We start from the raw sequence: 26531 nt of genomic DNA, 5'->3' as shown, positions 1-26531 counted from the left end.
AATTATTAATCTCATTTTCTTTCATCAGTAACTACTACTATATATTAGCTGTTTTATTGGTTTTAACTCTGATACATATAACATTGGATACTTTTTTCTGAAAATTAACCCAAATCTTAAATAGTTCCTCTGTACTCCAGTTCTAGCAAACCTATTATTTGCTAAGATATTCCAATCCACTAAAATCTTCTCATAGGAAACCAAATCACCTTTCAACAGAGTTTACTAATTAAATAAATTGTTGCTGGGGAAAAAAAAAAGTTTCACTATACACACTCTTACACACTCTGGATGTACAGAGATACAGTAATAACTCTCAGTAATCTAATATTTAAGAAAGTTATGTAACAACAATAAAAACCACTGCTTTATTTTAGGAGTGGCTTACACTAAACTTAAGCTAGAAATTATTAGCTTTTTTCCTATCCCTTTCTTGCTTTAGTGATAATACATAGTAAATAGCACACATATTTATAAAATTGTCCAACTTGCATATAATGAACACTGGAAATTAAAGCAGGGATTGCGTAGTCAATCTCTTGATGGTTATAAATCACATGCTCTGCCTCAAGAGTAATGATTATACATATACCTTACATACTGATCTAGCAAGTTTGATGAAATGGTTTTGAACATTGGTAATCAAAGGCCTAAACAATAACAAGCTGACACTGCCTGTTATTAAATACAGTTGACCCTTAACCAACATGGGTTTGAACTGAGCAGGTTCACTTACATGTGTTTTTTTCAATAAATATACAGCCAGTCTTCCCTATCTCCAGGTATTGTATCTGCAACAAACCACGAATGGAAAACAGTATTTTCCATCTGTGTTTTGGAATCCATGGATGCAGAGGGCTGACTACATGCACTGTTCTATACCATTTTATATAAGGGACTTCAATATCTGAGGATTTTGGTATCCTGGAACTAGTCCCTTTTGGATACCAAAGAATGAATGAGTTTTGGGGAACTGAAAAGTTATACTCAAATTTCCAATTGCATGGAGACTGGCACCCCAATCTTTGTGTTGTTCAAGGGTCAAAACCCAAAAAACTACAGAAGGCAGTATGCTTGTGAAAAGATTAAAGAAAAGAGATTTACATATTCATTTAAGAGAACTTGGCCCTGGCTGGTGTAGCTCAGTGGATTGAGCACGGGCCTGTGAACCAGAGGATAACAGTTCGATTCCCAGTCAGGGCTCATGCCTGGGTTGCAGGCCAGTTCCCAGCAGGGGACACATAAGAGGCAACCATACATTGATATTTCTCTCCCTCTTTCCTTTCCTTCCCCTCTAAAGAAATAAAATCTTTAAAAATTAAAGAAAAAAAAAAAGAGAACTTGTCAACATCCACATAACTGTAGGTAATACACACACACACACACAACGGTACCTGAATCAGCATTTGTAACTGTAGATGGTGCTTCAAAAGTGTTTGCTTCAAATTGGGTAGAATAGTTACTTAGTCCTGATTCTTGATCCTTCTTCATTTTTAATCTTTGATAAGATGTTTCACCATTTACAGCATAAATAAACTTTTTAGTTTTCTTTCTCAAAGTAGATATTAAACCCTTATTCTGCAAAGCTATAGATGTATGTTTGATAGTGACTGGCCAGCTTCCATTATCAACTGAACTTGTACAGGAAGAACTCTCTTTCTGGGAGAAAATGGTACCTATTTCCAATCCACTTTCAGAGGCTTCAGGTTCTTCTTTAAAATTTGGATCAGTCATATTATTTGAAGAAAGTGAACTGGGTGTCTCTACAGGCGATTCTCTTAACCTGAACAGAGACTTTTTGATACCCTGACAAGGAGAAGCTATTAGGGAAGTTTCAGACATTATGTTCTTTACCACTAGAGTGTCCTCTTCATGTGGTTTAAGACACTGTCCTTCATCTCTCTTATTCACTGTTTCCTCCTTTAATGTCTTCTCTGTCTTCGGTACACTTGAAATATGTGGCAAAGAATCTTCTAAAGTAATAAAGTTGGTACATTCTTTCTCTATGCCTATGAGGTCTTTTTCAGAATTATTTTGGTCACAAGAAGAAATATGCAGTAGAGGTATTTTGCCCATCTGGGTTCCATTTAGACCTGAGAGGGTTAGCTGAGAGCATTTGAAAGCTGGAGACTGTACAGTGTCCTCAGAGATTCTGTCACTTCTGTTCCCAAAGGGCTTCTGATTCATTTGTTTTGTATCTAATGGATTATTGCCATTTGGTTCCATTTCAGCTAAAAATGAATGTTTACTTTCTTTTATTTGTTTTTTAGCTTCTTCACATTCACTGGTTTTTATTTCATTGAAACTATTTTTCCTAGTCTTGCCAGTTTTTATTTTTTGTATATATCTCTTTTTATATTTAGAAACACATAGTAAGAAATTATCTTCTTCAGAAATATCGCCAACCTTTTCATGTACTTCACCTTCTAAAACATTTGGCACTGACTTTGCAAAATGGTCTTTGCAGCTACTTACTTTACCAAATGAATTTTCCAATCCTGTTAAAATTTAAAACAGAAGCATATTAATAACATTTTATAATAAATCCATATAATTTATATGATTCTTACAATCTTCTTCATAGAAATAGTAGGTACTAAATAATACAAAATTGAACCTTTAAAGGGTTATCCTGACTACTGGCTATTTTTGGAGGGGCAGAGGGGACACCCACCCTTCTTCTGTTCTTCTGATAAAGCAGATTCTACTGTAGTCAAAGCCCTTCATTCATTCTCCAATCACCAATAACCTTTCTTTACCAGCTTTACACAATTAAAATTACCCCAATATTACTTTACGTATTTAATATTCTAACATTCATCAAACCAGACGGTTCAAATTAATTTTGTGGCTCTACAATTGAAAGTAAAATATGATTTTATACATACACCTACACACTCACAGATGTGTACTGTGGGGTAATCCTACATATTCAAGGGGTAATCCTACATATTTATATAGACATACACACACTAAGAAAAATGCAATATTCCAATGATATCATTAGGCAGTTTTTAGCATTTCTGCAACCATATTTACTAATTAGAAAATATGGTATTCACATTTTGTTAGTTGTAAGTATTATTCTTAATCTCTGTTAAGTTTTGAGTAATTGGTTTTGTTTTTGTGTCATAACAATACCTTGAATAGTCTTGCTTTAGCATGATGCTTTAACATTTTCATCTAAGTCAGGTTAGTTTCTACCCTTAATACCTTTAGTCATCCAGTAAAGAGAACCAATGTGTTTTATTTTTAAGAGAAACAATACTTCAATGATGTCAGTTAAAAAGTCATTCACATAAAGACTTACCATGACTTTTAGCTTCTCTTTGATTTTTGATTTCATTGTCTGGCCCAGAAGGAATAAACCTGTCATTTTTCTTCAGACTTCCATCATACTCAGAAAAATAGCTTCTACAAATCTACGAAAGTTATATTTTAAAATTACTAATATAAATACTTAATTATCCATAAACATTCAACTTATTCTTAAACAGAGTAACAGGCGGATTTATCATAGGAAATCAAAGTAAATCACATATAGAAAAAGGTTTAGAGACTTTCTCAAAGGCTTAGACAAATCATAAAATAAGGAATGAAAAAGGCAAGATAAATAATTTTTCAAAGCATCATACTTAAATTATAAGCAACTACAACAGCATAATCTTTCCCATTCACTTACAGCAGTAGTATCATTAGGAAATACAGCTGCAGGTGCCTCTTCCTCTCTGACTGTAAAAGAAAAATTCAATTGACTATAGGTACTGTACATCATACACTACAGCTGATGCAAAAACTTAGGTATTTTTTGGTCAGATATCAAAAGACTATTATTGGATTGAATGACACATTTCAAAGAAAAATGACCCAAGTTTAGTATTTAGAAAGGTCACTCAACACAGTGAATAAGCTATAGTCACTTCCTTAGTACCATTTGCAAAGGGGTAAAAAATTATGGTTTGATGATCCTGACTCTAAGGTGATACTGTCTGGTAAGACTTGGAGAATCAGATTAAGCTGTGGAGTCACAATTTGAAAGCTAATGCTTGTAGATATTAGCATTTATTTAGATGCTAATACAATCTAAAGGCATATCATATGTTAAACACTTTTTAATTTTCAACATGCTTTTACTGGTACTATTGCATCTGAGCAACAACAGAGCAAATTTATTTTTTCAGCTTAAGAGAAATCAAAATGGAATGCATTTTTGCTAGAATAAAAAAAATTCTGATTTGCAAATAAATTAATCTGACTCTTACAGAATAGTACCTAACATACTTCTGATTCATACCAGTTTGCTGTAAACAAAATACCGTATTTTGCCACATATAATGCACTCCTGTGTATAATGCCCATTCACATTTTTGGCCCCAACTTTCAGGATCCTTTCATTTTACTTTTTAATTAATGTTTTAACTTATTTATAATTAGAAACAAAACCGGGAGTTCCAGCTAAGATGGAAGTGTAGGTAGAAACCCTTCGTTTCCTTGCACAACCAAAAGGATAACAATCAATCTAAAAACAAGAAACAACCAGAAGTGCCAGAAAATCAAACTGCATGGAACTCAGACAACTAAGGAACTAAACCAGACCAGTAGGAGGGAGACGAGTGAGACAGGGCAGACAGACAAAACCCACAGCAAGGTGAGGGGCTGTGCGGGTGGGCTGGCTGAATAGGAAACTGAGACTCACAGCTGGCTGTGGCCTATGGCAGGGGTTGCCACAGTGGGAGAAATTCCTGATCTCATATGAGTTCATTGGAAAATGGGGCAAGAGCTGAGCAAGTGAACTGCACTGTTCCCTCTCTGACCACACCTACAGCACCACAATGCAGCAAGGAGGATTGCCATGCCCAGGTGAATACCTAAGGCCCCACCCCCTTACAACCTATTAGCTGCATCAGGACAAAGAAATATGGCCCAAATGAAAGAACACAGCAAAAATCCAGAAAACAGCTAAGTGATAAGGTGATAGCCAACCTATCTGATGGAGAGTTCAAAACACTGGTAATCAAAATGCTCACAGAACTGTTTGAGCTTGGTCGAAAAATGAAGGGACAAATGAAGGATACCCAAAGTGAAATAAAGCAAAATATTCAGGGAACCAACAGTGACAGAAAGGAAACCAAGACTCGAATCAGCAGTGTGGTTCAGAAGGAAGAAAGAAATATCCAACTGGAACAGAATGACGAAACAAGAATTCAAAAACATTAATAGAGGCTTAGGAACCTTTAGAATAACTTTAAACACTCCAATATCTGAATTATAGGGGTGCCAGAAGGAGAACAACAGTAAGATATTGAAAACTTATTTGAACAAATGATAAACAAAAACTTCCCCAATCTGGCAAAGGAAATAGACTTCCACGAAGTCCAGGAAGCCCAGAGAATTCCAAAGAAGTTGGACCCAAAGAGGAACACACCAAGATATATCATCATTAAGTTATCCAAGATTAAGGATAAAGAGAGAATCTTAAAAGCAGCAAGAGAAAAGGTGAGAGTTAACTTACAAAGAAGTTCCTATAAGACTGTCAGCTGATTTCTCAAAAGAAACATTACAAGCAAGAAGGGGCTGGAAAGAGGTATTCCAACTCATGAAAGGCAAGGACCTACATCCAAGATTACTCTATCCAACAAAGCTATCATTGAGAATAGAAGGGCAGATAAAGTGCTCCTCAGAGAAGGTCAAGTTAAAGTAGTTCGTCATTACCAAGCCTTTATTGCATGAAATGTTAAGGGATGTATCTAAGAAATTGAAGAAGATCAAAAACTATGAACAGTAAAATGACAATAAACTCACGACTATCAACAACTGAACCTAAAAAAAAGAAAAACAACAAAAACTAAGCAAACAACTAGAACAGGAACAGAATCAGACAAATGGACATCATACGGATGATTTTCAGTGGGACAGGGGAGGAATAGGATGAAAGGTACAGGGAATAAGCAGCATAATTGGTTGGCACAAAATAGATGGGGAAAGATTAAGAATGTTATAGGAAACAGAATTCAAAGAACTTATATGTACAACTCACTGACATGAACTAAGCAGGTGGAATGCTGGAGGGTTGAGGTGCAGGGTGATGGGGGATAAAGAGGGATAAATTGGGAAAACTGTAATAACATAATTAATGAAATATATTCTAAAAAAATAAAAGAAAAAGAAACAAAACCTATTATCATAATCCAGGGTATTATTCTGCATATGGATACCATTATTGCTTTCTAGTTATACTTCTAATATATGAGCATAAATAAAAATTAAAAGCATTTATATAGATACAGAATTAGCAATATCCATGTATAATACACATCCTTATTTTCCCCTCAAAAATTTGGGCAAAAAAGGCGCACATTATATATGGTAAAATATGGTAATACTATTTTGAACTAATATGTTTATAAAAGACAGGATTACCTAGTTTAATTATTATTTAATTACCTTTTCATATTTTCTTTTTAATACAAAGTATTAAAGATGATAATTTATCAACATCATTTACTTTCTTAGAAAAAACATTTGATAGTATTACCTATGAGAACAGTAGAACTAAGGGTTGGTGGTGTGGCTAAAGAACTTGACCAAGACATATCAGGATCTACCTCAGCCCCTAGACTTTCAGAAATATGTTTTCTAGTCTGACCCTGGAAATAAAGAAAATAAATTATTACACAGAAAGACACTGACGAAATTTTTTTAATATTTTTTATTCACTTATTTTTTTCATTTATCATTTACTAAATTCCTAAGTGAGGCCACAAAGTATATTACTGTAAATCTCAGGGTAAAGGTATGACACTGTTATCAAATTCTCAATTAATACATAACAAAAATAAACTAGGCAGAATAGTTACCTTCATAAGCTTCGGTGTATGAAATAAATTTCCACATACCACTGGAGGTAAAACAAAAAAAAAATTACTAAGTTTTATTTTTGTTAAAATTTAGAATATTTAAAAAAATAAAAAGTCTTGTTTTTAATCATACCTGACTTTTCTCTTTTTGGTGTTACATGTGTACATTGCAGAATACCAGAACTAAAACAAAACAAAGTAAATCCCTCAGATTATTCAGGAGATAACAGATATGGCAAATAACATTTACTAATGTTACTTAAAAAAAAGGACTCTCAATGATATTAGAATGATACCACTCTGCAATACTACTTTTATATTACTTTTTAAAAAGTAAATATTGCATGAAAAATTTAAAAACCACTAAATTATGTTTCACATGCCCACTGAAAGTAATGTATACAGTACACATAAATTTCAGCTGCTAAGAATTATATATACATATATATAATTTTTTTTTTACTTATTTCTAGAGAGGGGAGAAAAGAGAGAAACATCTATGTGAGAGAAAAACATCCATTAGTTGTCTCTTGCACATCCCCAACCAGGTAACTGGCCTACAATCCAGCCCCACAACCCAGGCATGTGTCCTGGCCAGGAACAGATCTAGTGACCATTTTGGTTTGCAGGGCAACATCCAACCAACTGAGCCACACCAGCCAGGGCAGGAATTACATATTTTGAATTTAAAAATTATGTAAAGTGAATCTATAATAGCCTCATATTCTCTTTCCAGTGATTCAAAATGCATGAATAATTTATTTTAAACTGGCATTTCAAAGGCATTTTTTATCTTTAGCATTTTTGCTACTTAAAACTTCAAAGAATATACAGAAAAACCAGTCAATTCAACATTGTAAGAAAAACAAAGTAAATGTTTCTAATGTAGAAATTAATGTAGTAAAGAACCCAACCTAAAAGGATATTATTTAAAAATACTGGGTTGGCCAAAATGTCCATTCAGTTTTTTATGTAAATAAGTCACATTTTTTTCATTCTCACCAATAACTTTATTGATTTGGACATTTTGAGTATGTCAGGTATCTCCCAATATTGGCTTCTAGATAAAAGCCAGGGGTGTGGCTAAACATCTTCTAATACGCAGCAAAGAATTACATGGCTAAAATGTCAATAGTAGTAAGAAACTTTGCATATCACTTTTGACAAATTTGATCTGCCACAGTACCTTTTCCATATACTGCACAAATTTTTACATTTCAGTTCTGTTTTTAACCTTTTTTTAAATAATAAAGCATTATATGCCAAAAATGTTGTGTATTTTCCTCTATCTTTGATATTGAAATGGATGAAAAAATTCACCAATTTTGATAATTTTTTAAGATGCACAGTAATATGTCAACTGTCACAATACAATCTATTAAAATTGTTTCAAATGGCATTAAAGACAACTAAGCACAACTAGGGTCATTGTACAGAAAAAACTAAATGAATTTTTTGGCCAACCCAAAAAAAGATTCTCTTCCAGGTTTTCTCTACTCAGAATATTAGTGTGAAAATCAGATGCATTTCTATAAAACAAATATCCTATGCCGAAAAATGTTTCATTTAAGTATTTATCATACCTTTCACTAAGACAAGAATTTAGAGGTGAGCTGATAACATCATTTGCTTGATCCATTTTAGCCTTCATTGTACAACTACTTTTATGCTTACTATTGGCAATATGCTTTCCTGAAAAAGAGTACAATAATTCAGTGAAGATATACAAGCTCTGTATTGTGAATTTTCATTTCCTGAAGTATTTAAAAACAAAAAAGTCTCATCTACACCAAGGAGAATGTACAGGAAGTTTGGTCTGAATTGGCTACTCCATTTGCCAACTCTTCCCCAAAAGGGATGTCTGCCTCCATTTCAACAAGCATGTTATAAGCATATAATACACATAAGGCACTTTAAATAATACAATTAAGATACAGCTTTATCCTCAAGGAGTTCAGAATATAGTAGTGGAAAATTTTCATTTTTTTGAAATGTGTACCAAATTAATTTTTTGAATGAATTTGGTACACATTTCAAGTGGAATGTGATTATGTCCTATTATTAGGTCATACACAGTTCTACGGTGTCATGGAGGATAAAAGTAAAAGAAAAGACATTTACTGAAAACCCATCAGGGTACCTAATCTGACCACATTACTTTTCTGCTAAAAACCTTTTGAGATCTTGGTGTCAAGATCAAGTTCAAACTCCATAATAAAACTCCCTGGTAATAGGACCTGCACAATCTGATGTCTTAATTTCTATGATGACACTTTTTCATACTCTCTTCAGCTATTCCCAACCACTTGCATACACCGCAAGAATCATTCTCTCAGTCTAGAGAGAACCATCGTACAGACTGTTTCTCACTTTATTTCTTTAACCTGGAATATCCTCTTTCAGGCTCCCATTTTGAAATCACGTCTTCCAGAAAACTTCAGTGGTCCCTAACCTCAGACTAAGTGCATGCTCCTCCTATGTTCCTGCAGAGTCTGTCATACACTGTTCCTGTTTCCCATCAGACTGAGTTCCCTGAGGAAGAGATTCTGTCTGACTGATCACGGTATCTTTAGCAACTACAGTAATTTCTGATGTTATAGTCACTCCATGAACATTGACTAAATAAATCAGCAAGGTTTAGAAAGGTGGGTTGTAGATAGCAACACATAATACTTTCATTCCTGTTGAACACATCTACTTTCTCAGACAATAATGCTAAGACAGGGTGGGTTTCCATAGCTGTATGTGATTTTAGCAAATCTAACCTATAGTTTTTCAACAGTCCTATATTTTGTATCACCAATTGGGTACTCAAGGCACTTATTACTCTTAAAAACTGCTTTTAAAAATAGTTGCTTTAACTGATCCTACAATCTCTAACCTAGAACGTTGGAGAAGATAAGCCAACAGTGTTAGTAAGTCAAGCAAAAACCAAACGGGAAATTATTTGTAGTAGCATACACAAAACATTGTATTATATTCTCCTTTCTCAAGTGACAGGGAATAGACATAATCACTAATAAACCAAATACACATATAAGTTTAAAAAACCCACTTCAATGAAATACCCAACTTCCTTTGTTATCATTTGTTATTAACATTCAAAATGTCATAACATTTTCTTTTGTTATGAAACTCTTAAAGATGCTTAAAAAGCAGCTAAACCTGTATCGTGAAATTTCATCTTTTCCCTGTTCACTTTAAAAAGATTTTCAAAAATGACTTAAAACAATAAACTGGACAATGAGATACCACCACACACCTATTAGAATGAAAATCAAAAGCACAGACAGCACCAAATGTTGCTGAGGATGTGAAGCAAGACGAACTTTCATTTATAGCTGGTGGGAATGCAAAGTGGTACAGCCACTTTGAGAGAGTTTGCTGTTTCTTACAAAACTAAATATAATTCTAACATAGGATCCAGCAAATTGTGCTCCTTGGCAAATACCCAAATGATGTGAAAACTTAGGTCCACACAAAAAAACCTACAAATGAATAATTACAGCAGTTTTATTCATAATTTCCAAAACCTGCAAGCAACCAAAATATAGAACATTTTTCAGTGATAAAAAGAAATGAGCTGTCAGGCCATGAAGATACAGATAAAACTAGTATTGCTAAGTGAAAGAAGCCAATCTGAAAAGGCTACGTACTTTACGTATATGACATTCTGAAAAAGGCAAAACCATATGGTAAAAAGATCAGTGGCTACCAGGGAGGGGCTCAGGGGCCTTGTGGGAGGGTGGTAGGGGTAAACTAGAGTACAGGGGATTTTTAGGGCAGTGAAACTACTCTGCACGATACTGTAATGGTGCTTACATGACATTATGCACTTGTCAAAACCCACAGACCTGTCAAAGAAACCATATTACATATAAACAAAGGACTTTAGTTAATAATAAAGTATCAATATTGGATTAGCAACAAAAAGAAACTACAATGAATAAAAATTTTTAAATGAACCAAGCAAAAACAAGTACATACCAAAATAAGTATTTTCCAAGTAACTTGAGAATCTCACAAATAAGCTGAGTAACGGTAAGATAAACTTGTATTTTATGCAAAAGGATGGACAGGCTACTGAGAAAAACAGTTTCTTATGGAACTTCAGGGATAATGCATTATTTTTAAAAATAATGTATTAGGTGTTAGAACAAAGTAGTTTAAAAAACAGCTTAAATCTTACATTTCAACAATGAATTTAAAGTAAACTTAAAAGCAAAATGTCTTGAGACTACAGTCAACTGAATTATTTATACACTATAACCTTAAAACTGTCAGGTTCTCTACATAGTCAAGTGGCTGTATTAACTCATTGCTATCCTCCCCTAATTGAGGATAAATCAATTCCAGCAGATTAAGTTTAGAGGATAAACCACTGGCTCTAGGTATATCCTTACCTTTTAGAAGATTCAGTATCCACTGGTTTTAGAGCTTTCCTTGACCACATTAAGACCTAAGGCTGCTTCCTTCATTATCTCCACAACACAGTAAGTACTGTGTCTAAGCTCCTGTTCTAACAGGTGCCATACCAGAATATTTATTTAAATATTTTCTCTCATACAAGACTGACTTCCTAGAGGTCAAACACCACTTTGTAAGGACCTTGTAATCACATTAAGGAGTCTGAATTTTATCATGAGGGCAAAAGGGAGGTAATCCAAAGTCTGAAGCAGGAAGTAGGAGCATGATTAAATTTGCTTTTTCTGCTTGACAGTCTATCAAATAAATTTCCTTTCTTTAGCCTGGCATTTGATATCTGCCTCTAATCTGCTTTTTAGCCTTAGGTTTTTATTGGTCCCTGTCAGATTTGACACTCTAAATGATTGAAATTATTTGCTATTCTCTTAACAAACTGCATATTCTTCATGTTTTTCCTCTGCCTACAACACTATCACATTGCCCCATTTTCTACCCTTCAATATTTAATTCAAATGAATCATTTCCCATTTATCCCATTATTTATGCTTTCTTCTCAATTCTCATTGTACTTTTTAATGTACCACATTCAATCTTAGACTATAATTTATCTTTGTACTTTAATTCTCCTTACTAGTGGATAGTACTCCATAGAAAGGAAGAGGATGTTACTTAAATCAAGCAATAAATGACCAATATTTGATTAACTGGAAGTATCTGGCACATAGGCCAGAGAAACTGTTATCAAACCGGGAGATTTGATAAAAACTAATCTTCCCTGTCCTCTGTGACAACCTGCAGAAATACAATTTTGTATAATCCATATAAAGTCCTAGGGTGCATTTTTGTTTTTGTATAGGAAAGATAAAACTTAGCAAATTTCAGTAGGAAGGATATATTAATCAAAGGATGCAGGAGAGGAACATTTATTAAGTACCTACCTTATTTTATTTAATCCAAATTTATCAGATAGTATTTTTATCATCTCCATTTTCTTAGGTGGGCACAGTGAAGCCAGAGGGGTTGATCTGACCAACATAACTGAGTTAATGACAGAGTAGGGATTCTTAATACAGGTTAGTCTGAATTCCTGCTTCATTTTCTTCCCTAGTCTACATATTACTTACCTATCTCTAATCTGTCCTTATCCAATTCTTTTAAAGGAGATTGGTACAGTGGCAGAGTTAGACATTGCTCTTTGAATATAACTGGTGTTGAAGCCAACTGATAAGGTTTTCTTTGTGGAGTTTTAAATACATTTGGTTCATAACTGATGACTTTAAATTCAGATTCTTCTGCAGTTTCAGAATTATAAGGTAGAGCTTCTGAAGAAAGTTCTTCAAACCAATTAATGCTTATTGGTCCTAAATCTGTAAGAAAAATAAAAACCTCATCTTGGTTTTAATTAGGGAAACAAAAATTCATGAGCCAGTAAAGATCATTATAAATAAAAGGATGCTTGACATTTGGACTATGGATGACTTTTCTTAAAGCACATTAATTAAATAGGATCACTCATCTGTTCTGTTATGAATCTATAGTAAGGTATAAGAAGTTTACAAAAGTTATGAGAAGATAGCTTTTAACTATATTAGCTCTTCTAAAGTCTTATTTTTTAATCCTCACTCAAGGATATGGTTTTACTGCTTTTTAGAGAGGAATGGTACAGTAAGACAGAGAGACAGGGAAATATCAATCAACAGCCTCCTGTATGTGCCCCTACTCTGGGGATTGAACCCACAATCTAGACATGTACCCTGACCAGGATTCAAACCTTCAACCTTTTGGTATACAGGACAGCACACCAACCAACTCAGCCACCACCCAAGGCTAAAGTTTTCTTTATCTTTTATTCATTATTCAGAAACAAAAACCATAGTAGGAATGCATTCTACAGACACAGTTCAAATGTTTATAGACTATAGAAGCAGATGTGATGAATCTATAGGTAAGGAATGTTTAGACTCACAAATAAAAGGGAATAAAATGATTTGTTGTTAAAGATAAATAACAAAACATCTACTCTGATCTATCCACTCTTAAAGTAGTACTTCCAAAAGTGTGGACCGTGGAATAATTGGGGGGACCTTTTTAAAAGGTCCCTGAGGTCAAAACTATTTTCATAATAATACTAAGGCATCATTTGTGTTTTTCGCAATGTTGACATTGCACCACTGGTAAGTAAACTGATGACATCTTTGTGTGAGTTAAGGCAGTGGCAGCAAATTGTGCTAATAATCACTGTATTTATTCTTCATCACCATGTACTTCTGAAGAAACAAAAACAAAAACAGAAAACCCAGTTTAATTTAAAATGTCCATAATGAATGCCCTGACTGGTGTGGCTCATTTGATTGAGCAATGATCTGTGAACTATAAGGTCACTATTTCAATTCCCAGCCAGGGTACATGCCTGGGTTGCGGATTTGGTCTCATCAGGGAGCATGTAAGAAGCAACCGATCAATGTTTCTCTCTCATATCGATATTTCTCTCTTTCCTTCTCCCACCCTTCCCTCTGGAATCAATAAAAGAAAAAATAAAAATAAAATGTCCTTAATGAAGTAAAAATTAGTAATATTAAAGCCCAATATTAATATTAAAAACAGATCTTTTTAATATTCTGTGACAAAATGAAAAGTATATATAAGCATTTCTACATATTTGAGTATAGCAGTTGTCTAGAAAAGCAATCGTATGAGTTATGAGCTGAATTAGCACTTCTTTTCATAGAAAGCGTAATTTTTACTAGAAAGAATGACTAAGTCATTCTTAGTTGGGTGGTTTGGGAGACATTTTTTTGAAAATGAATGAAGTGAGCTTGTCCCTGAGGGAAAACAACAACCAATGAAAATTAGAATTTTGTTAAACTTTACCAGGCTCTGTCAGCTCGACATCCTCCCAATCTTAAAAGACTTCTCATGACATCAGTGAACTAATATGATTTTTTAAAGATATTGTTTATTGCAACATGTCAATATAGGGAATATCTGTGTTATTCAGAACACAGGCACTTTCCTAATTGGTGCATAATGTTACAGTATAGATAAAAAATTCATTCAAAATGTGAGAAAGAATAAGAGACTTTAATGTAACAAAAGTATGAAAAGTTCATGACATGGTTTCAGATTCAACATTGCAACTTTTAAGAAACTATCACTTAAGTTTTGGTGTAGTATGGAAAAAAATACCCATAAATAACTGAGGACTATTAAAATATTCCCTTCTTATCCAACTACATTGCTGTGTGAGGCTGGGTCTTCAACCACAGCAACATATCGCAACAGACTGGCTATCTTCGATTAAGCCAGATATTAAAGAGAATGGAAAAAAGTAAAACAATGTCCATTTTTAAAATATAGGTCGTCTTCATAAAAATATTTATATTAACATGCACTGAGTTTATTTTTATATGTAATTAAATTATTACATATCAAATTATGTAATAATGTTGTGATAATTATGTGAATTATTAAATATTTAAAGTTTTAAATTTAATTTCTAATATAGAAAGCTACATAAAGAAAAGCTCACAGATTCAACTTCTGGCCAAGACAGAGGCATAGGCAAACACACTGTGCCTCCTCATACAACCAAAATAAGGCAAACAAAAATGTAGAAACAAAAAACTCCAGGACTGACAAAAAACTAAACCATATGAAAGTCCGACAACCAAGGAGTTAAAAGAAGAAACATTCATCCAGACCGGTAGAAGGGGCAGAGTCGGCAGGCTGGGTGAAGAGGACTTTTGCCAAAGTGGCCAGTGGACCAGACAGTCTCGCATTCACGCGCAGATCAACCAGGTGAAACTGGGGAACAAGACAAATCGCACAACCCAGGATTCCAGCATGAGAAAATTAAACCCTCAAAACATGGATTGAAAACACCTGTGGGGGCTCAGGTACTGGGAGAAACTCCCAGCCACACAGGAGGATTCACTGGAGAGACCCACAGGGTCCTAGAATGTACACAAACCCACCCACTCAGGAATCAGCACCAGAACGGCCCAATTTGCTTGAGGGAATCAGGGGAAGTGACTGAAATCCAGCGGAGAGCAGAGCAAGCAACATTGTTCCCTCTCCAACCCCTCCCCCACAGCGTCACAACTCAGTGTCTGGGTTGCCCTGCCCTGGTGAACAGCTAAAGCTCCGCCCCTCATATGTAACAGGAGCATCAAGACAAAAAAAGAATGGCCCAAATGAAAACACAACTCAAAGCCCCAGAGCCAATACTTCTAAGTGACAAAGAGATATAGCCAATATATGGATGGACAGTTCAAAACACTGGTGATCAGGATGCTCACAGAACTGGTTGAATTTGGTCACAAATTAGATGAAAAAATGAAGGCTGTGCTAAGTGAAATAAAGGAAAATGTACAGGGCACCAATAGTGATGGGAAGGAAACTGGGACTCAAATCAATGGAATGGACCAGAAAGAAGAAACAACCAAACAGAAAAGATGGAAGAAAGAAGAATTCAAAAAAATTAAGAGAGGCTTAGGAACCTCCAGGATATCTTTAAATGTTCCAACATCCAAGTATAGGGGTACCAGAAGGAGAAGAGGAAGAGCAACAAGTAGAAAAGATATTTGAACAAATAATGAAGAAGAACTTCCCCATTCTAGCAAAGGAAATAGACTTCCAGGAAGCCCAGAGAGTCCCAAAGGAGTAGAATTCAAGGAAGCACACACCAAGGCACATCATAATTACATTACCCAAGATTAAAATGGAGAAAATTCTAGAAGCAGTAAGAGATAAGGAGACAGGTACCTACAAAGGGGTTCCCATCAGACTGTCAGCTGATTTCTCAAAAGAAACCTTGCAGGCAAGAAGAGGCTGAAAAGAAGTATTTGAAGTCAGGAAAGGCAAGGACCTATATCCAAGACTGCCCTATCCAGGGAAGCTTTCATTTAGAATGTAAGGGCAGATAAAGTGCTTCTCAGATAAGGTCAAGTTCAAGGAGTTCAGCATTACCCAGCCCTTATTATCCCTTAGATAAGGGATTCTTCTAAGATAAAGATAAAAAATATGTACAGTAAAATGACAGCAAACTCACAATTATTAACAACCACACCTAAAACAAAAACAAAAACAAACTGAGCAAACAATCGAACAGGAACAGAACCAATAGGGGAGTGAGAGGAGGAGAGAGGGGGGAAAAGGTACAGAAAATAAGTAGCATAGATGGTAGGTAGAAAATAGACAGGGGGAGGGCAAGAATAGTATGGGAAATCTAGAAGCTAAAGAACTTACAAGTATGACACATGGACATGAACTAAAGTGGGGGAAAGTGGGTGAGAGAGGGGGTGGAGGGGAGTGAAGGGGGAAAATGGGACAACTGTAATAGCATAATCAATAAACTATATTGAAAAAAAAAGCTCTTTGAGGCCTTCTATCATTTTTAAGAGTGTCAGGACTACTGCGACCAAAAAAATTGACAACTACAAAAGGAGAGTTTTTAAAGAGGGAAGGACGCCTTTGACAAAAAATACAGGCAACCTCTAGTAACTAGAAAAAAAAGCAAGAAGAGGTAAAACTGCCAATTATTCTCATTTTCTGGAAGTGCTATGCTGTAAAAACAATTCTTCCTACTGCTAATCAAGGGGCCAGTCTCCTCTTTATCCACCAGGTGTTCTATATCATTTGGTAAACGTTCATTCTCTTAACTAGATTTATGATTTCATAAACAATTTATAGTGATTACAAAAAAAGTGAAGAATTGGATTCCTTTCCAGCAATCGTGTATATTTACTTAATTTTCTAAAAACATTTGCCCAGTGAAACTAATCAATTTATATAAAATCTGTCAGTACCTGCTTGGTTGCACCGCATCTTAAAAATTCCAAAAAAAGTTGGCCTCTCTTTGCATCCAATAGGCATTTTGCTCTATAATATTATTACTCCAACGCTTGGAAATTGGGTCTGCAAAATAGAACAGAATACACTTCTTGAGGAGCGGCCCCTGACAATGAGGTAAAGTCAGAAGAGGGTACAGTTGCTTAAAGCAACACTCATGACTGATCTCGGTCCCCATGAACAGGCTGTTGTGAAAATTTTAAATACGTTAACTAGTCACGTGAGGCGAGAGTTCCCATTAGCGGTAAAAATCCAACTCAAATGAGGACGTCTTGGTCCCACAGGCACCAGCTGGGATGAAACGGGGCGGAAACAGTGTCGGAAGCGGGAAACCTTGTTCACGACACAATATTCCAGAAATGCAACTTTATCGTGTGCAAGGTTTCAGACCGGGGCACTAGCTACAGCTAGGAGCCCACGCCCGAGTGGCAGGCGTGCGGCAGGGCCCAAGCGTCCCAGGAGAGGAGCTAAGTGTCCACCGGGAGGCCCGGTTCATCGTCCCCATCTGCGTGAGACTGGCAGCGATGACTACAGGGCCGAGACGGCCGCGCGTGCTTCCGCAACACTAACCACCTGCACAGACGCCGTTCTTCGGAACCCATAGGATCTTCCAGCGGCGACCATCCGCACTCAGGAACCAGGCGCAGCAACTTCTCCATAAGGGCGTTCGTACGCTCGCGCCAAAGCCGCACTCCCCTACGTCACGCGCTGACGACCCGACGCTGCACGCTCTGAGCGCGCAGCCCGGAAGTCAGGTTGGCTGCCCCGCCCAGCTTAGCTAGCGAGCGCTAGTGTGTGGTTGGACTGCAGAGAGGTCGTTCTGTAACTGTAAGGCAGTGTCTTCTCACGCAGCCCTGAGAGGGCCGCCCTGTGTACACTCTGCGATTTCCGCCCCGTCCCTGGTGTCGTGTTCAGGGGCCGCACACGGTCTGTTGTCTCTGATAGGCCTCTATTCTGGCCCCGAAATTGCCATCCTTTGAAACCCAGCGAGGTCCTTGGCAGAAGATGACCCGTTTCCGGCCGCTTCTCCCTGTGGAGTGGACAGGCTGATGTGTGAAGCCAAGAGACTTAAATTCTAACCCTGTGATGTTCTAAGGTAGAAGGTTTAAGACTTTTGAGCTCTCTCCCCTCCTGAGAAATGGGGACCCCTTCTAATCCTTCCTGCAGCGTTAGCTACTCCCATCGGCAGGCTGCCCTAGTATCCTTTACATGCTAACGGTACCGATCATTCTGTTTGTCTGTGATCCCCTCCAAACTACCCGGAAGACAAGGCTCTGTCCTTGTCACGGACAGGGTCAGACACTCCTGGCACAGGCTTAATTCGGGGTAGTTCCTGGCTCAAAAGCCTTCCACTGGGTTCTGGAGGTGGAAGCTGCCCGTGGGCCCTGCTGCTTGAGCAGTAAACAGTAGAAGCAGCCTTGGATTAGAAAAAAGATGGGCTCTGCTGTGTTCCTCAGGGGTCATTCAGTCTGATCACAACCCTCAGCTGCGCCAGGAAGCCTGACCAATACAGAGATACCAACGCTTATGGTCACCTGGGTCTGAATAGCAAGGGAACACAGGCCTGAGATACTTGTGTAACAGTAACTGCCAGCTTACTGAGCATGCGAGTCAGTCTGCCTTGTGCTTCACAAGCAATAACACATTTAGTCTTACAGTCTTCCCATAAATTGGTTAGTACTGTCAGATGGGGAATCTGAAAGTAATTTACGGTTATGATGTCTGGTAACAAGGCATAGTTTTAATTCCAGTGGGTTTGATCTCACGTAATTAACTATCCTGCTATTACATCTGCATTGACCTTCTAAATCAGAACAGTTTGCTTCCCCCACCTTTTTTGGGGGGAAGGTGTCCTCACTAGGAGTGGACTGAACCTGTGACATGTCATAGAACCCCCTGAAATATATTTTCTCTCACCATGTACACCCCTCCTCCCCATAACTTCATGCTCCCTGTTCCTCTCGTCTTTATTTTCATCAGCCCTGCCATAATAGTGTACTTTCTTCCTTACACTCTTCTAGTGTAGGGCTGCTCAAATAATCTCCTCCTTGTTTTCATTTTACTGTATGCTTTAAAACAGGATCTTTGAAATGATACATTACTTTGGGAATAAATAAATAAGCTATTTATTTATTAGCTATAAATAAATAAGTAGTTAACTATAGCAAGTGTGTGAATAAGTCAGCAATAGTAAAATAGGTTTGAAAAGATTTGGGAGCAGCGAATTGAAGACACAGGTAAGAGCAATTTGAATCAGGTGGCAATTAGGCCTCTGTAGGTAGGTACCTCTCCTCCCAACACCCCTTCAATTAGGGTGATAGGCAGCCCCTCCCATCAGAACCTGAAATAAGTGGAAAAGATAGGGATGAACCTGAACCAACTTGAGCAGAAGAGAGAAGGGGCAGATGAATGTGGAAGGCAGAGCAAGGACACAAACTGTACCAAGAGGTTGCACTAAGCCTGGCCAGCGGATGGAGCACTTTGTCTGTGTTCCCCAGGGCCTGAACCAGGGAACGCACTTGGTTTTAGGCCAGTCTGGATTCTCTGACCACGAACAGCCCTACTGGAGACAAAATGCTGGTGCCCCTACTTTCCTGGCCAGGACCGGGCTGGTGGTGCCCACGAATGTTTGGGCCTACTGCATGGAGCCTTACAAGAGGGAGCAGCTTAAGGCCATTCTCTCCCAGATGAATCCCAGCCTGAGCCTGCGGCTATGCAAGGCCAATACCAAGGATGTGGGTGTGCAGGTCAGCCTGCGGGTAGACAGATCCCCGTAGTGCTCACTGGGCCCTCTAACCCTACACAGCTGTTCTCCTTGGGGCCACAGTGTCCCCAAGGTGCCATTGCGAGCTTGGGACCTCTGTTCACCAGTGATGGGCCTCAGGGGTTTGGTCTGGCTGCAGGAGGATGGGAAGGACAAGGAGAGGCAGGAACTTTTGGGGTCTGCCGAGGCCAGCCATCAGCAGCAGAAGTCACTACTAAGGCCAAGGTTGCAAGAGGACAAACAGGAGGAACTCTGGCAGCAGGACAAGTTGGGGAAGGAAGATGACTTGAGTCCTAGGGAAACACAGAGTAAGCAGGCCCAGAGAGACGCCCACCCTGCTCAGGAAACCCAACTTCCAGGTGAACTTTGTCTTCCCCTCCTCAGACTTCTGCTAGTGCCTTCCTTTCTGTCCTCTTCCATTTCTGGGGCAATTAGAGCAAAATCTTCCCTTTCTTTCTCCTTTATTTGATGAGATGAAGTTCTGAAAATGCATATTTTACATGGCCCCCATGTTTTGTAACATTTTGGTGAAGGAGGCTGCCAGCTTTAAGCATGCAGAAACCAGAAGTCTGGCAATCGTTATTAATTGGGAATGTGAGACAAAGAAGGGCTTCAAGTTGGTGAAAAAAAGTGATTGGAGTCTGTTCTGGTGGCATTGTGAAAATAAAAAAAAAATGTGAGAGAGCAGGGAGAAGAACCCTTCAGAGATGAGACACTAAATTAATGTAATAACCTTGAGAACAGCTGTAAATGAGGTAAATTTTGTATTTCCTATACAAAGCCACATGCGAAGAAGGATCTGCAAGATAATACAAATCTCTTCCCCTTTTATTTGTAGTTTTAGGAATGAAAATATGGCTATTTTCATTGCGAAGACTGTAAGACCAGATGGGAGAGTGCTTATGTATGGTGCATTTCTGGAACTAGTAAGGTGAGTAAAAGTCAGAGGGACAAAGCAGGAAAGATGTTAAGTGGAGGAAGGATGTGTTTCTTAATTGAGGGTGGCTTAATGCTGTCCCATTCATCTCTGCATCCTCCATGCCAGGCACATAATAGATGCGCAGAAATGAATTGATCCCTGGCTGGTTGTGGGTTGGGCATCGTCCTGCAGACCAAAAGGTCGCTGGTTTGATTCCCAGTCAGCACACATGCCTGGGTTGCCGGTCAGGTCCCTGGTTGGAGGTGTGCGAGAGGCAACCAGTCGATGTTTCTCTCCTCTTTTGCTTCCTTCTCCTCTCTCTAGAAATAAATAAATAAAATCTTTTTTAAAAAAAGAAAATTAGTTGAATTGAACTGGTCAGTTCACATGACCTCCCAGGCTGCTGGCCCAACTCTTGGTGTTCTGTTGGGTTTGGTAGTTCCGTTGGACAAAATGTCAGATTATTTAGATGAACTCTTGTTCTTGTGGACATTGGGACTTTCTATAATCATTTTTCAGTTGGTGTATTTTGAACAGGTTTGGGCACTAGCTCCACTGTCAGTCCACACGGTGGGGCAGCAAGAGAAAGAATTTACTGTAAAGGCTAGACTGTGAGAGATGCCATCGGGCTAAGAAGGTTCCCCCCCTACTTTGATTGATTGTCAGCATATTTACGTTGGGAAAGATTTCACAGTCTATGTTTCCAGATGTTCCTGAACACTCAGACTCTGGACTTCATAGATTTCTGCTTCAGTACAAGAACCATAAGCTGGCACTGAGCAGCTTCTCTCCTCTGGGTACATGCCCTGTATTTTGTAACAGTCTACACCTGGTCTATCTCACTAACTTCTACAAGCATTTGAGTTGGAGTTCCCTGTGCTATTCTGAAAGAGCTGGAGAGAGAAAGACATGCCAAGGCCTGAATGGAAACATGACTTTTCATACTGGCCACTCACTAGACCTGGAGGCAAATGGATTTTTTACCTAAACAAAACTGACTTTAATTCTCTGGCTGGAAGAAAAGCAGTGGGTTTAATTTAAACATTCCAAGATACTAGGATGCAAAATATAAGACATAGAACACAACCTTAAGACGTTTACACTTTAGGAGTGACACAGACAGGATGTGCATTGGTGACAATGCTGCAGCACCTGTGGCATGGACATGGTACTGAAATAATGCAGGAGGGAGTGACTGACCTTGTCAGGCAAAGGCACTGTAATGTCCAAGTAGGATTTGAAAGGATAAATAGGAGTTCAAGTAAGGTAGGGAGGAAGTGTGCACAAGGAAATACACAAAGCCTAGAAACCACATGAATTGGTGGGTAACACAAGAAAGTTCAGGTGGGGAAATACTGGGGAAAAAATAAGAAAGCAGGGACTAATGGACCAGGGCAAAAGGAAAAGGTCAAGGGTCCAGCTGCACAGTGAGTGAAATTGTAATAGCTACTTCCCATTGAAGACTTACTATGGTACTTTATATTATTGGGTAGTTGTCAGAATCATAGGAAAAAAATAAGAGCAGTACATTGATTTTACAGGTAAGGAAAATGAGCTTCAAACAGAAAGAAAAAGTGACCAAGCACTGGAGAAGCTGAAGACCTCAGGGTAGAGGTTGAGCAAAAACAAAATACAAGGTAAGGGAATAGGTTACTTAAATTAAAAACTGGGAGTCTAGGATACATGTAAACTTGGATTAAAAAACAACAAATTTCTCTTTAGGTTTATTTCAAACAACTCTGTCACAAATGCTACCAGAGTTTTAACCCTTATCAGGTGGAAGCAGTCCAGTGTCAGGTAAGCATACGGAACACTCCTTTGTGTCTATACTCTTTCCTTTCTTAACATGAAGCTTTTGTGGCATAATTGGATTTTATAGAAATAGATGTTTGTGTAGGAGTGTTAGGATTTCTCTGTGTTTGAATTTTTATAATACTGGGGGGGGGTACAAATTCTGGGGTTTTTTGGAGGAGAGAAAAATTTAGTCTTAAGTTGCCTTATGATGTGTATTTGTGTATGGGGTTGTGTGTTTTGCCTCAAACACCCATGTATAGTTTGGATGTAATAATTTCGTAGGTAACCTTTATTAAGCGTTTACTGTTCCCAAGCTTTGGGCTAGAGCTTTACCTGCATTATCTGCTATTGAGTTATTGATTTGTTTTTGGCATTTGAAGACCACCTAGAAGGAGAGTACAGCACAGGACTCTGAGCACACCATCATTCAGAGCAGTGATCCTGTAACTTTAATGTCCCAGGAGTACCCTGGTGATTCTGTTACCTGGAGACTCTGATCCAGTAGGTTTGGGGTCTGAGTCTGCAAATCTGACAAGCTCCCAGATACTCTTATGCTGCTGGTCCTAAAGGTCACAGCCTGAGCAGGTTAGAAGTTAGATAAAAAAGGTGATCAAAAGGGATAGGAAGAGGATGGTGTCATGAGGAGGGACTGGTCAACGGAATCAAATCCTGTGGTGGGTGGGAAGGAGGAAGATAGACATGTCCATTGGATTTGGTGACATAAAGATGACCGGTGGTCTTGAAAAGAGAAGCTTCAGTGAAAAGATAGTGATGGAAGCCCACCTTTTAATAGAGTGAAGTTAACAGAGTCAGGACAGTGAACAGAGATAATACTTTCTAGAAATTCTTTTGTTAAAAAACACATTGGTGATAGTGAGAAGGGCATTTGTGGGAAAGGGAAGTCCTGAGTGAATTCACATATTCATGGAAATAATTCAGCAGAGAGGAGGTGACTGAGCAGCAGGGGGAGGACACTCAGGAGTGAAGTCCCTGAAAAGGGAGAAAGGATGGGTGCAGAGAGAAGTGGAATTATTCGGCCTGAATGGGAGCAGTTATAGTCCCTTTATTTTAAAAGGATAGAGCACCTAGAGCATAGGCTAGTTAGATAAAGACAGGCTTATAGATTTGGGGATGAAGAGGAGATCATCTGATTTGTTTTATTTATTCAGTGGATTATAAAGCAGAGTCGTCAGTCAGTTGAGGCAGATGGGAAGAGAAAAGGGTGAGAGGCTGAGGAGGGAGAGCAAGGTGTGAAGTAATCATCTCAGGTATTCGGGATGTGAAATGATCAGAAAGGCTTAATTTCATTTGCAATTGTAATAGTCTGATAGCACTGAGAGCTCCTTTTGAGGCTTCGTGCTGTTTGAAAGGTGCTTGATTGCAGCTGTTTTCCTACAGTGTCTCACTCAAGCAGTTGTGCAGGTGTGGACAGGATAGATCTCAAGTATCTGAGTGAGACAGGAGTAAGATATTTGTAAATGTCAGTCAGGGAGTGATTGGAATCCATGGAATTTATTTTAGGATTAAAGTATCTTTTATTCTTCTCTTTGCATTTATTGGTGTAACATTGGCTAATAACATTTAAATTTCAGGTGTACAACTTTATAATATAATATCTGTATACTCTATTAGGTATTCATCCCACCTAATAAAGTCTAGTTTCCTTCTATCATCATATTTTTTTAAAGATTTTATTTATTTATCTTTAGAGGGGAAGGGAAGGAGAGAGAGAGAGAGAAATATCAGTGTATGGTTGCCTCTCATGTGTCCCCTGCTGGGAAGTGGCCTGCAACCCAGGCATGTGCCCTGACTGGGAATTGAACTGCGATCATCTGATTCACAGGCCCGCGCTCAAGCCACTGAGCTACACCAGCCAGGCCATCACCATATTTTGACCCCTTTTACCCTCTGTGTCCTGTTTGCTAAGAGTTGTTCGTTCTTTTGTTAGTTTTTGTTTTGTATGCCATATATGAGTGAAATGATAAAATTCTTGTCCTGTAAAATCTAACTTATTTCACTTAGCATAATACTCTCAAGATTCATTCATGTAGTGACCTTTTTTTTTGTGAGCTGAGTACTATTCCATGTATATGAATATATGTACCACATCTTCTTTATCCAGTTATCATTGGATAAAGAAGCATCATTTACAATAGTGAAGGCACAGAAACAGCCGGGTGCCTTCACTATTGTAAATGATGCTCTAGTGAATGTAAGGGGTCATGTATCCTTATGAATATTTTCAAAATTTTTGTGTAGATTCCCAGAAGATGGATTGCTGGATCATGGATCATAAGGTAGCTCTATTCTTTTTTTTTTTTTTTTTTGGAATCTCCATCCTCTTATCCCCAGTGGCTGCACCAATTTGCAATCCGACCAGCAGTGTGTGAAGGTTCCCTTTTATCCACATCCTCTTCAACATTTGTTGATTCTTATGTTTTTCATAATAGCCATTCTAACAGGTGTGACGTGGTATCTTTTTTGGTTTAATTTGCCTTTTCCTTATATCTAGCGATATGAGCATATTTTCATATTTTTATGTTTTTTTACCATCTGTATCTCTTCTTTGGAAAAATGTCTATTCAGGCCCTCTGTGGATTTTTAAATTGGATTGTTTGTTTGTTTTGGTGTTAAGTTTTATATGAGTTCCTTATTACTTTGAATATTAACCCCTTATTGGATGTGTCATTGGTAAATATCTTCTCCCATTCAGTAAGTTGTGTTTTCATTTTGTCGATGGTTTCTATTGCTGTGAAAGAACTTTGTAGTTCGATGAAGTCCTATTTGTTCATTTTTTCTTTTGTTTTCCTTGTCCAAGGAGACATATCAAAAAAATAAATTACCAAGAGCAATGACAGAGATTTTACTGCCTATGTTTTCTTTTTGGAGTTTTATGGTTTTAGGTCTTACATTTAAGTCTTTAATTTATTTTGAGTTTATTCCTGTATATGGGGTAGAAAGTGAGCCAGTTTCATTCTTTTGAATGTGTCTGTCCAGTTTTCCCAGCATCATTTATTGAAGAGACTGTCTTTACCCCATTGTATGTTCTAGCTTCCTTTGTCATAGATTAATTGACCATATACATGGGTTTATTTCTGGGCTCTTTATTCCTTTCTGTTGATCCAAGTGTCTGCTTTTATGTCAATACCATGCTGTTCTGATTATTGTAGCCTTGTAGTATAGTTTGAAGTGAAGAAGTGCGATACCCCCAACTTTCTTTTTTCTCAAAGTTACTTTGGCTATTTGGGATCTCTAGTGGTTCCAGATAAATTTTAGGATTATTTGTTGTAGTACTGTGAAAAACGCCATTGGTATTTTGACAGGGATACATTCAATCTATAGATTGATTTGAGCACTATGGACATTTTAACAATGTTAATTTTTCATATCCATCAGCACTGTATATGCTTCCATTTATTTGCATGTACTTCCATTTCTTTCTTCCATGTTGTATACTTTTTCAAAACAGGTCTTTTACCTCCTTGGTTAAATTTATTATTAATTATTTAATTTTTTGATGCAACTGTAAATGGGATTATTTTCTTAACTTTTTTATTGTTATTGTTATTTTACTTTTTACTGTACATGTTTTTATACTGTACATGTATAAAATTGCAACAGATTTTCTATGTTTTTAAATATATTTTATTGATTATGCTATTACAGTTGTCCCATTTTCCCACCGTCACTCCTCTCCACCCTGCACACCCCCTCCCACCCACACTTCCTTTTTTAGTTCATGTCCATGGGTCATACTTATAAGTTCCTTAGCTTCTACACTTCCCATACTATTCTTGCCCTCCCCCTGTCTATTTTCTTTCTTTTTTAAAAAATATATTTGTTGGCATGCTGCAGAATTTTTTTTTTTAAGATTTTTATTTATTTATCTGTAGAGGGGAAGGGAAGGAGAGAGGGAGACAAA

At 37.6% G+C, this 26531-nt stretch overlaps 1 protein-coding gene and 1 pseudogene across 1 annotated transcript in view; one reads left to right on the top strand and one right to left on the bottom strand.

Annotated features, from left to right (window-relative positions):
• The window catches only part of BRCA2 (BRCA2 DNA repair associated), an 87364-nt gene extending 69569 nt beyond the window's left edge, over positions 1-17795 (bottom strand). The window contains exons 1-10 of the mRNA XM_037134509.2: positions 17706-17795; positions 17090-17198; positions 12407-12649; positions 8441-8549; positions 6991-7040; positions 6858-6898; positions 6536-6647; positions 3683-3732; positions 3311-3422; positions 1395-2498 (exon numbers count right to left, since the gene is read on the bottom strand). Of these exons, the coding sequence (XP_036990404.2) occupies positions 1395-2498; positions 3311-3422; positions 3683-3732; positions 6536-6647; positions 6858-6898; positions 6991-7040; positions 8441-8549; positions 12407-12649; positions 17090-17156 (1888 nt within the window). The 5' untranslated portion in view covers positions 17157-17198; positions 17706-17795. The remainder of the gene's footprint in view (positions 1-1394; positions 2499-3310; positions 3423-3682; positions 3733-6535; positions 6648-6857; positions 6899-6990; positions 7041-8440; positions 8550-12406; positions 12650-17089; positions 17199-17705) is intronic.
• Positions 17796-19603: 1808 nt separating this feature from the next.
• Positions 19604-26531, top strand: part of LOC119041291 (ZAR1-like protein) — a 74242-nt pseudogene continuing 67314 nt past the window's right edge.

This window comes from Artibeus jamaicensis, unplaced genomic scaffold, assembly GCF_021234435.1.
Source record: "Artibeus jamaicensis isolate MK-2021 breed Jamaican fruit bat unplaced genomic scaffold, CSHL_Jam_final contig_2002, whole genome shotgun sequence".
NCBI lineage: Eukaryota > Metazoa > Chordata > Mammalia > Chiroptera > Phyllostomidae > Artibeus > Artibeus jamaicensis.
Note: the sequence above shows the minus strand (reverse complement) of the source record. Positions and strands in the feature narration are given on the sequence as shown.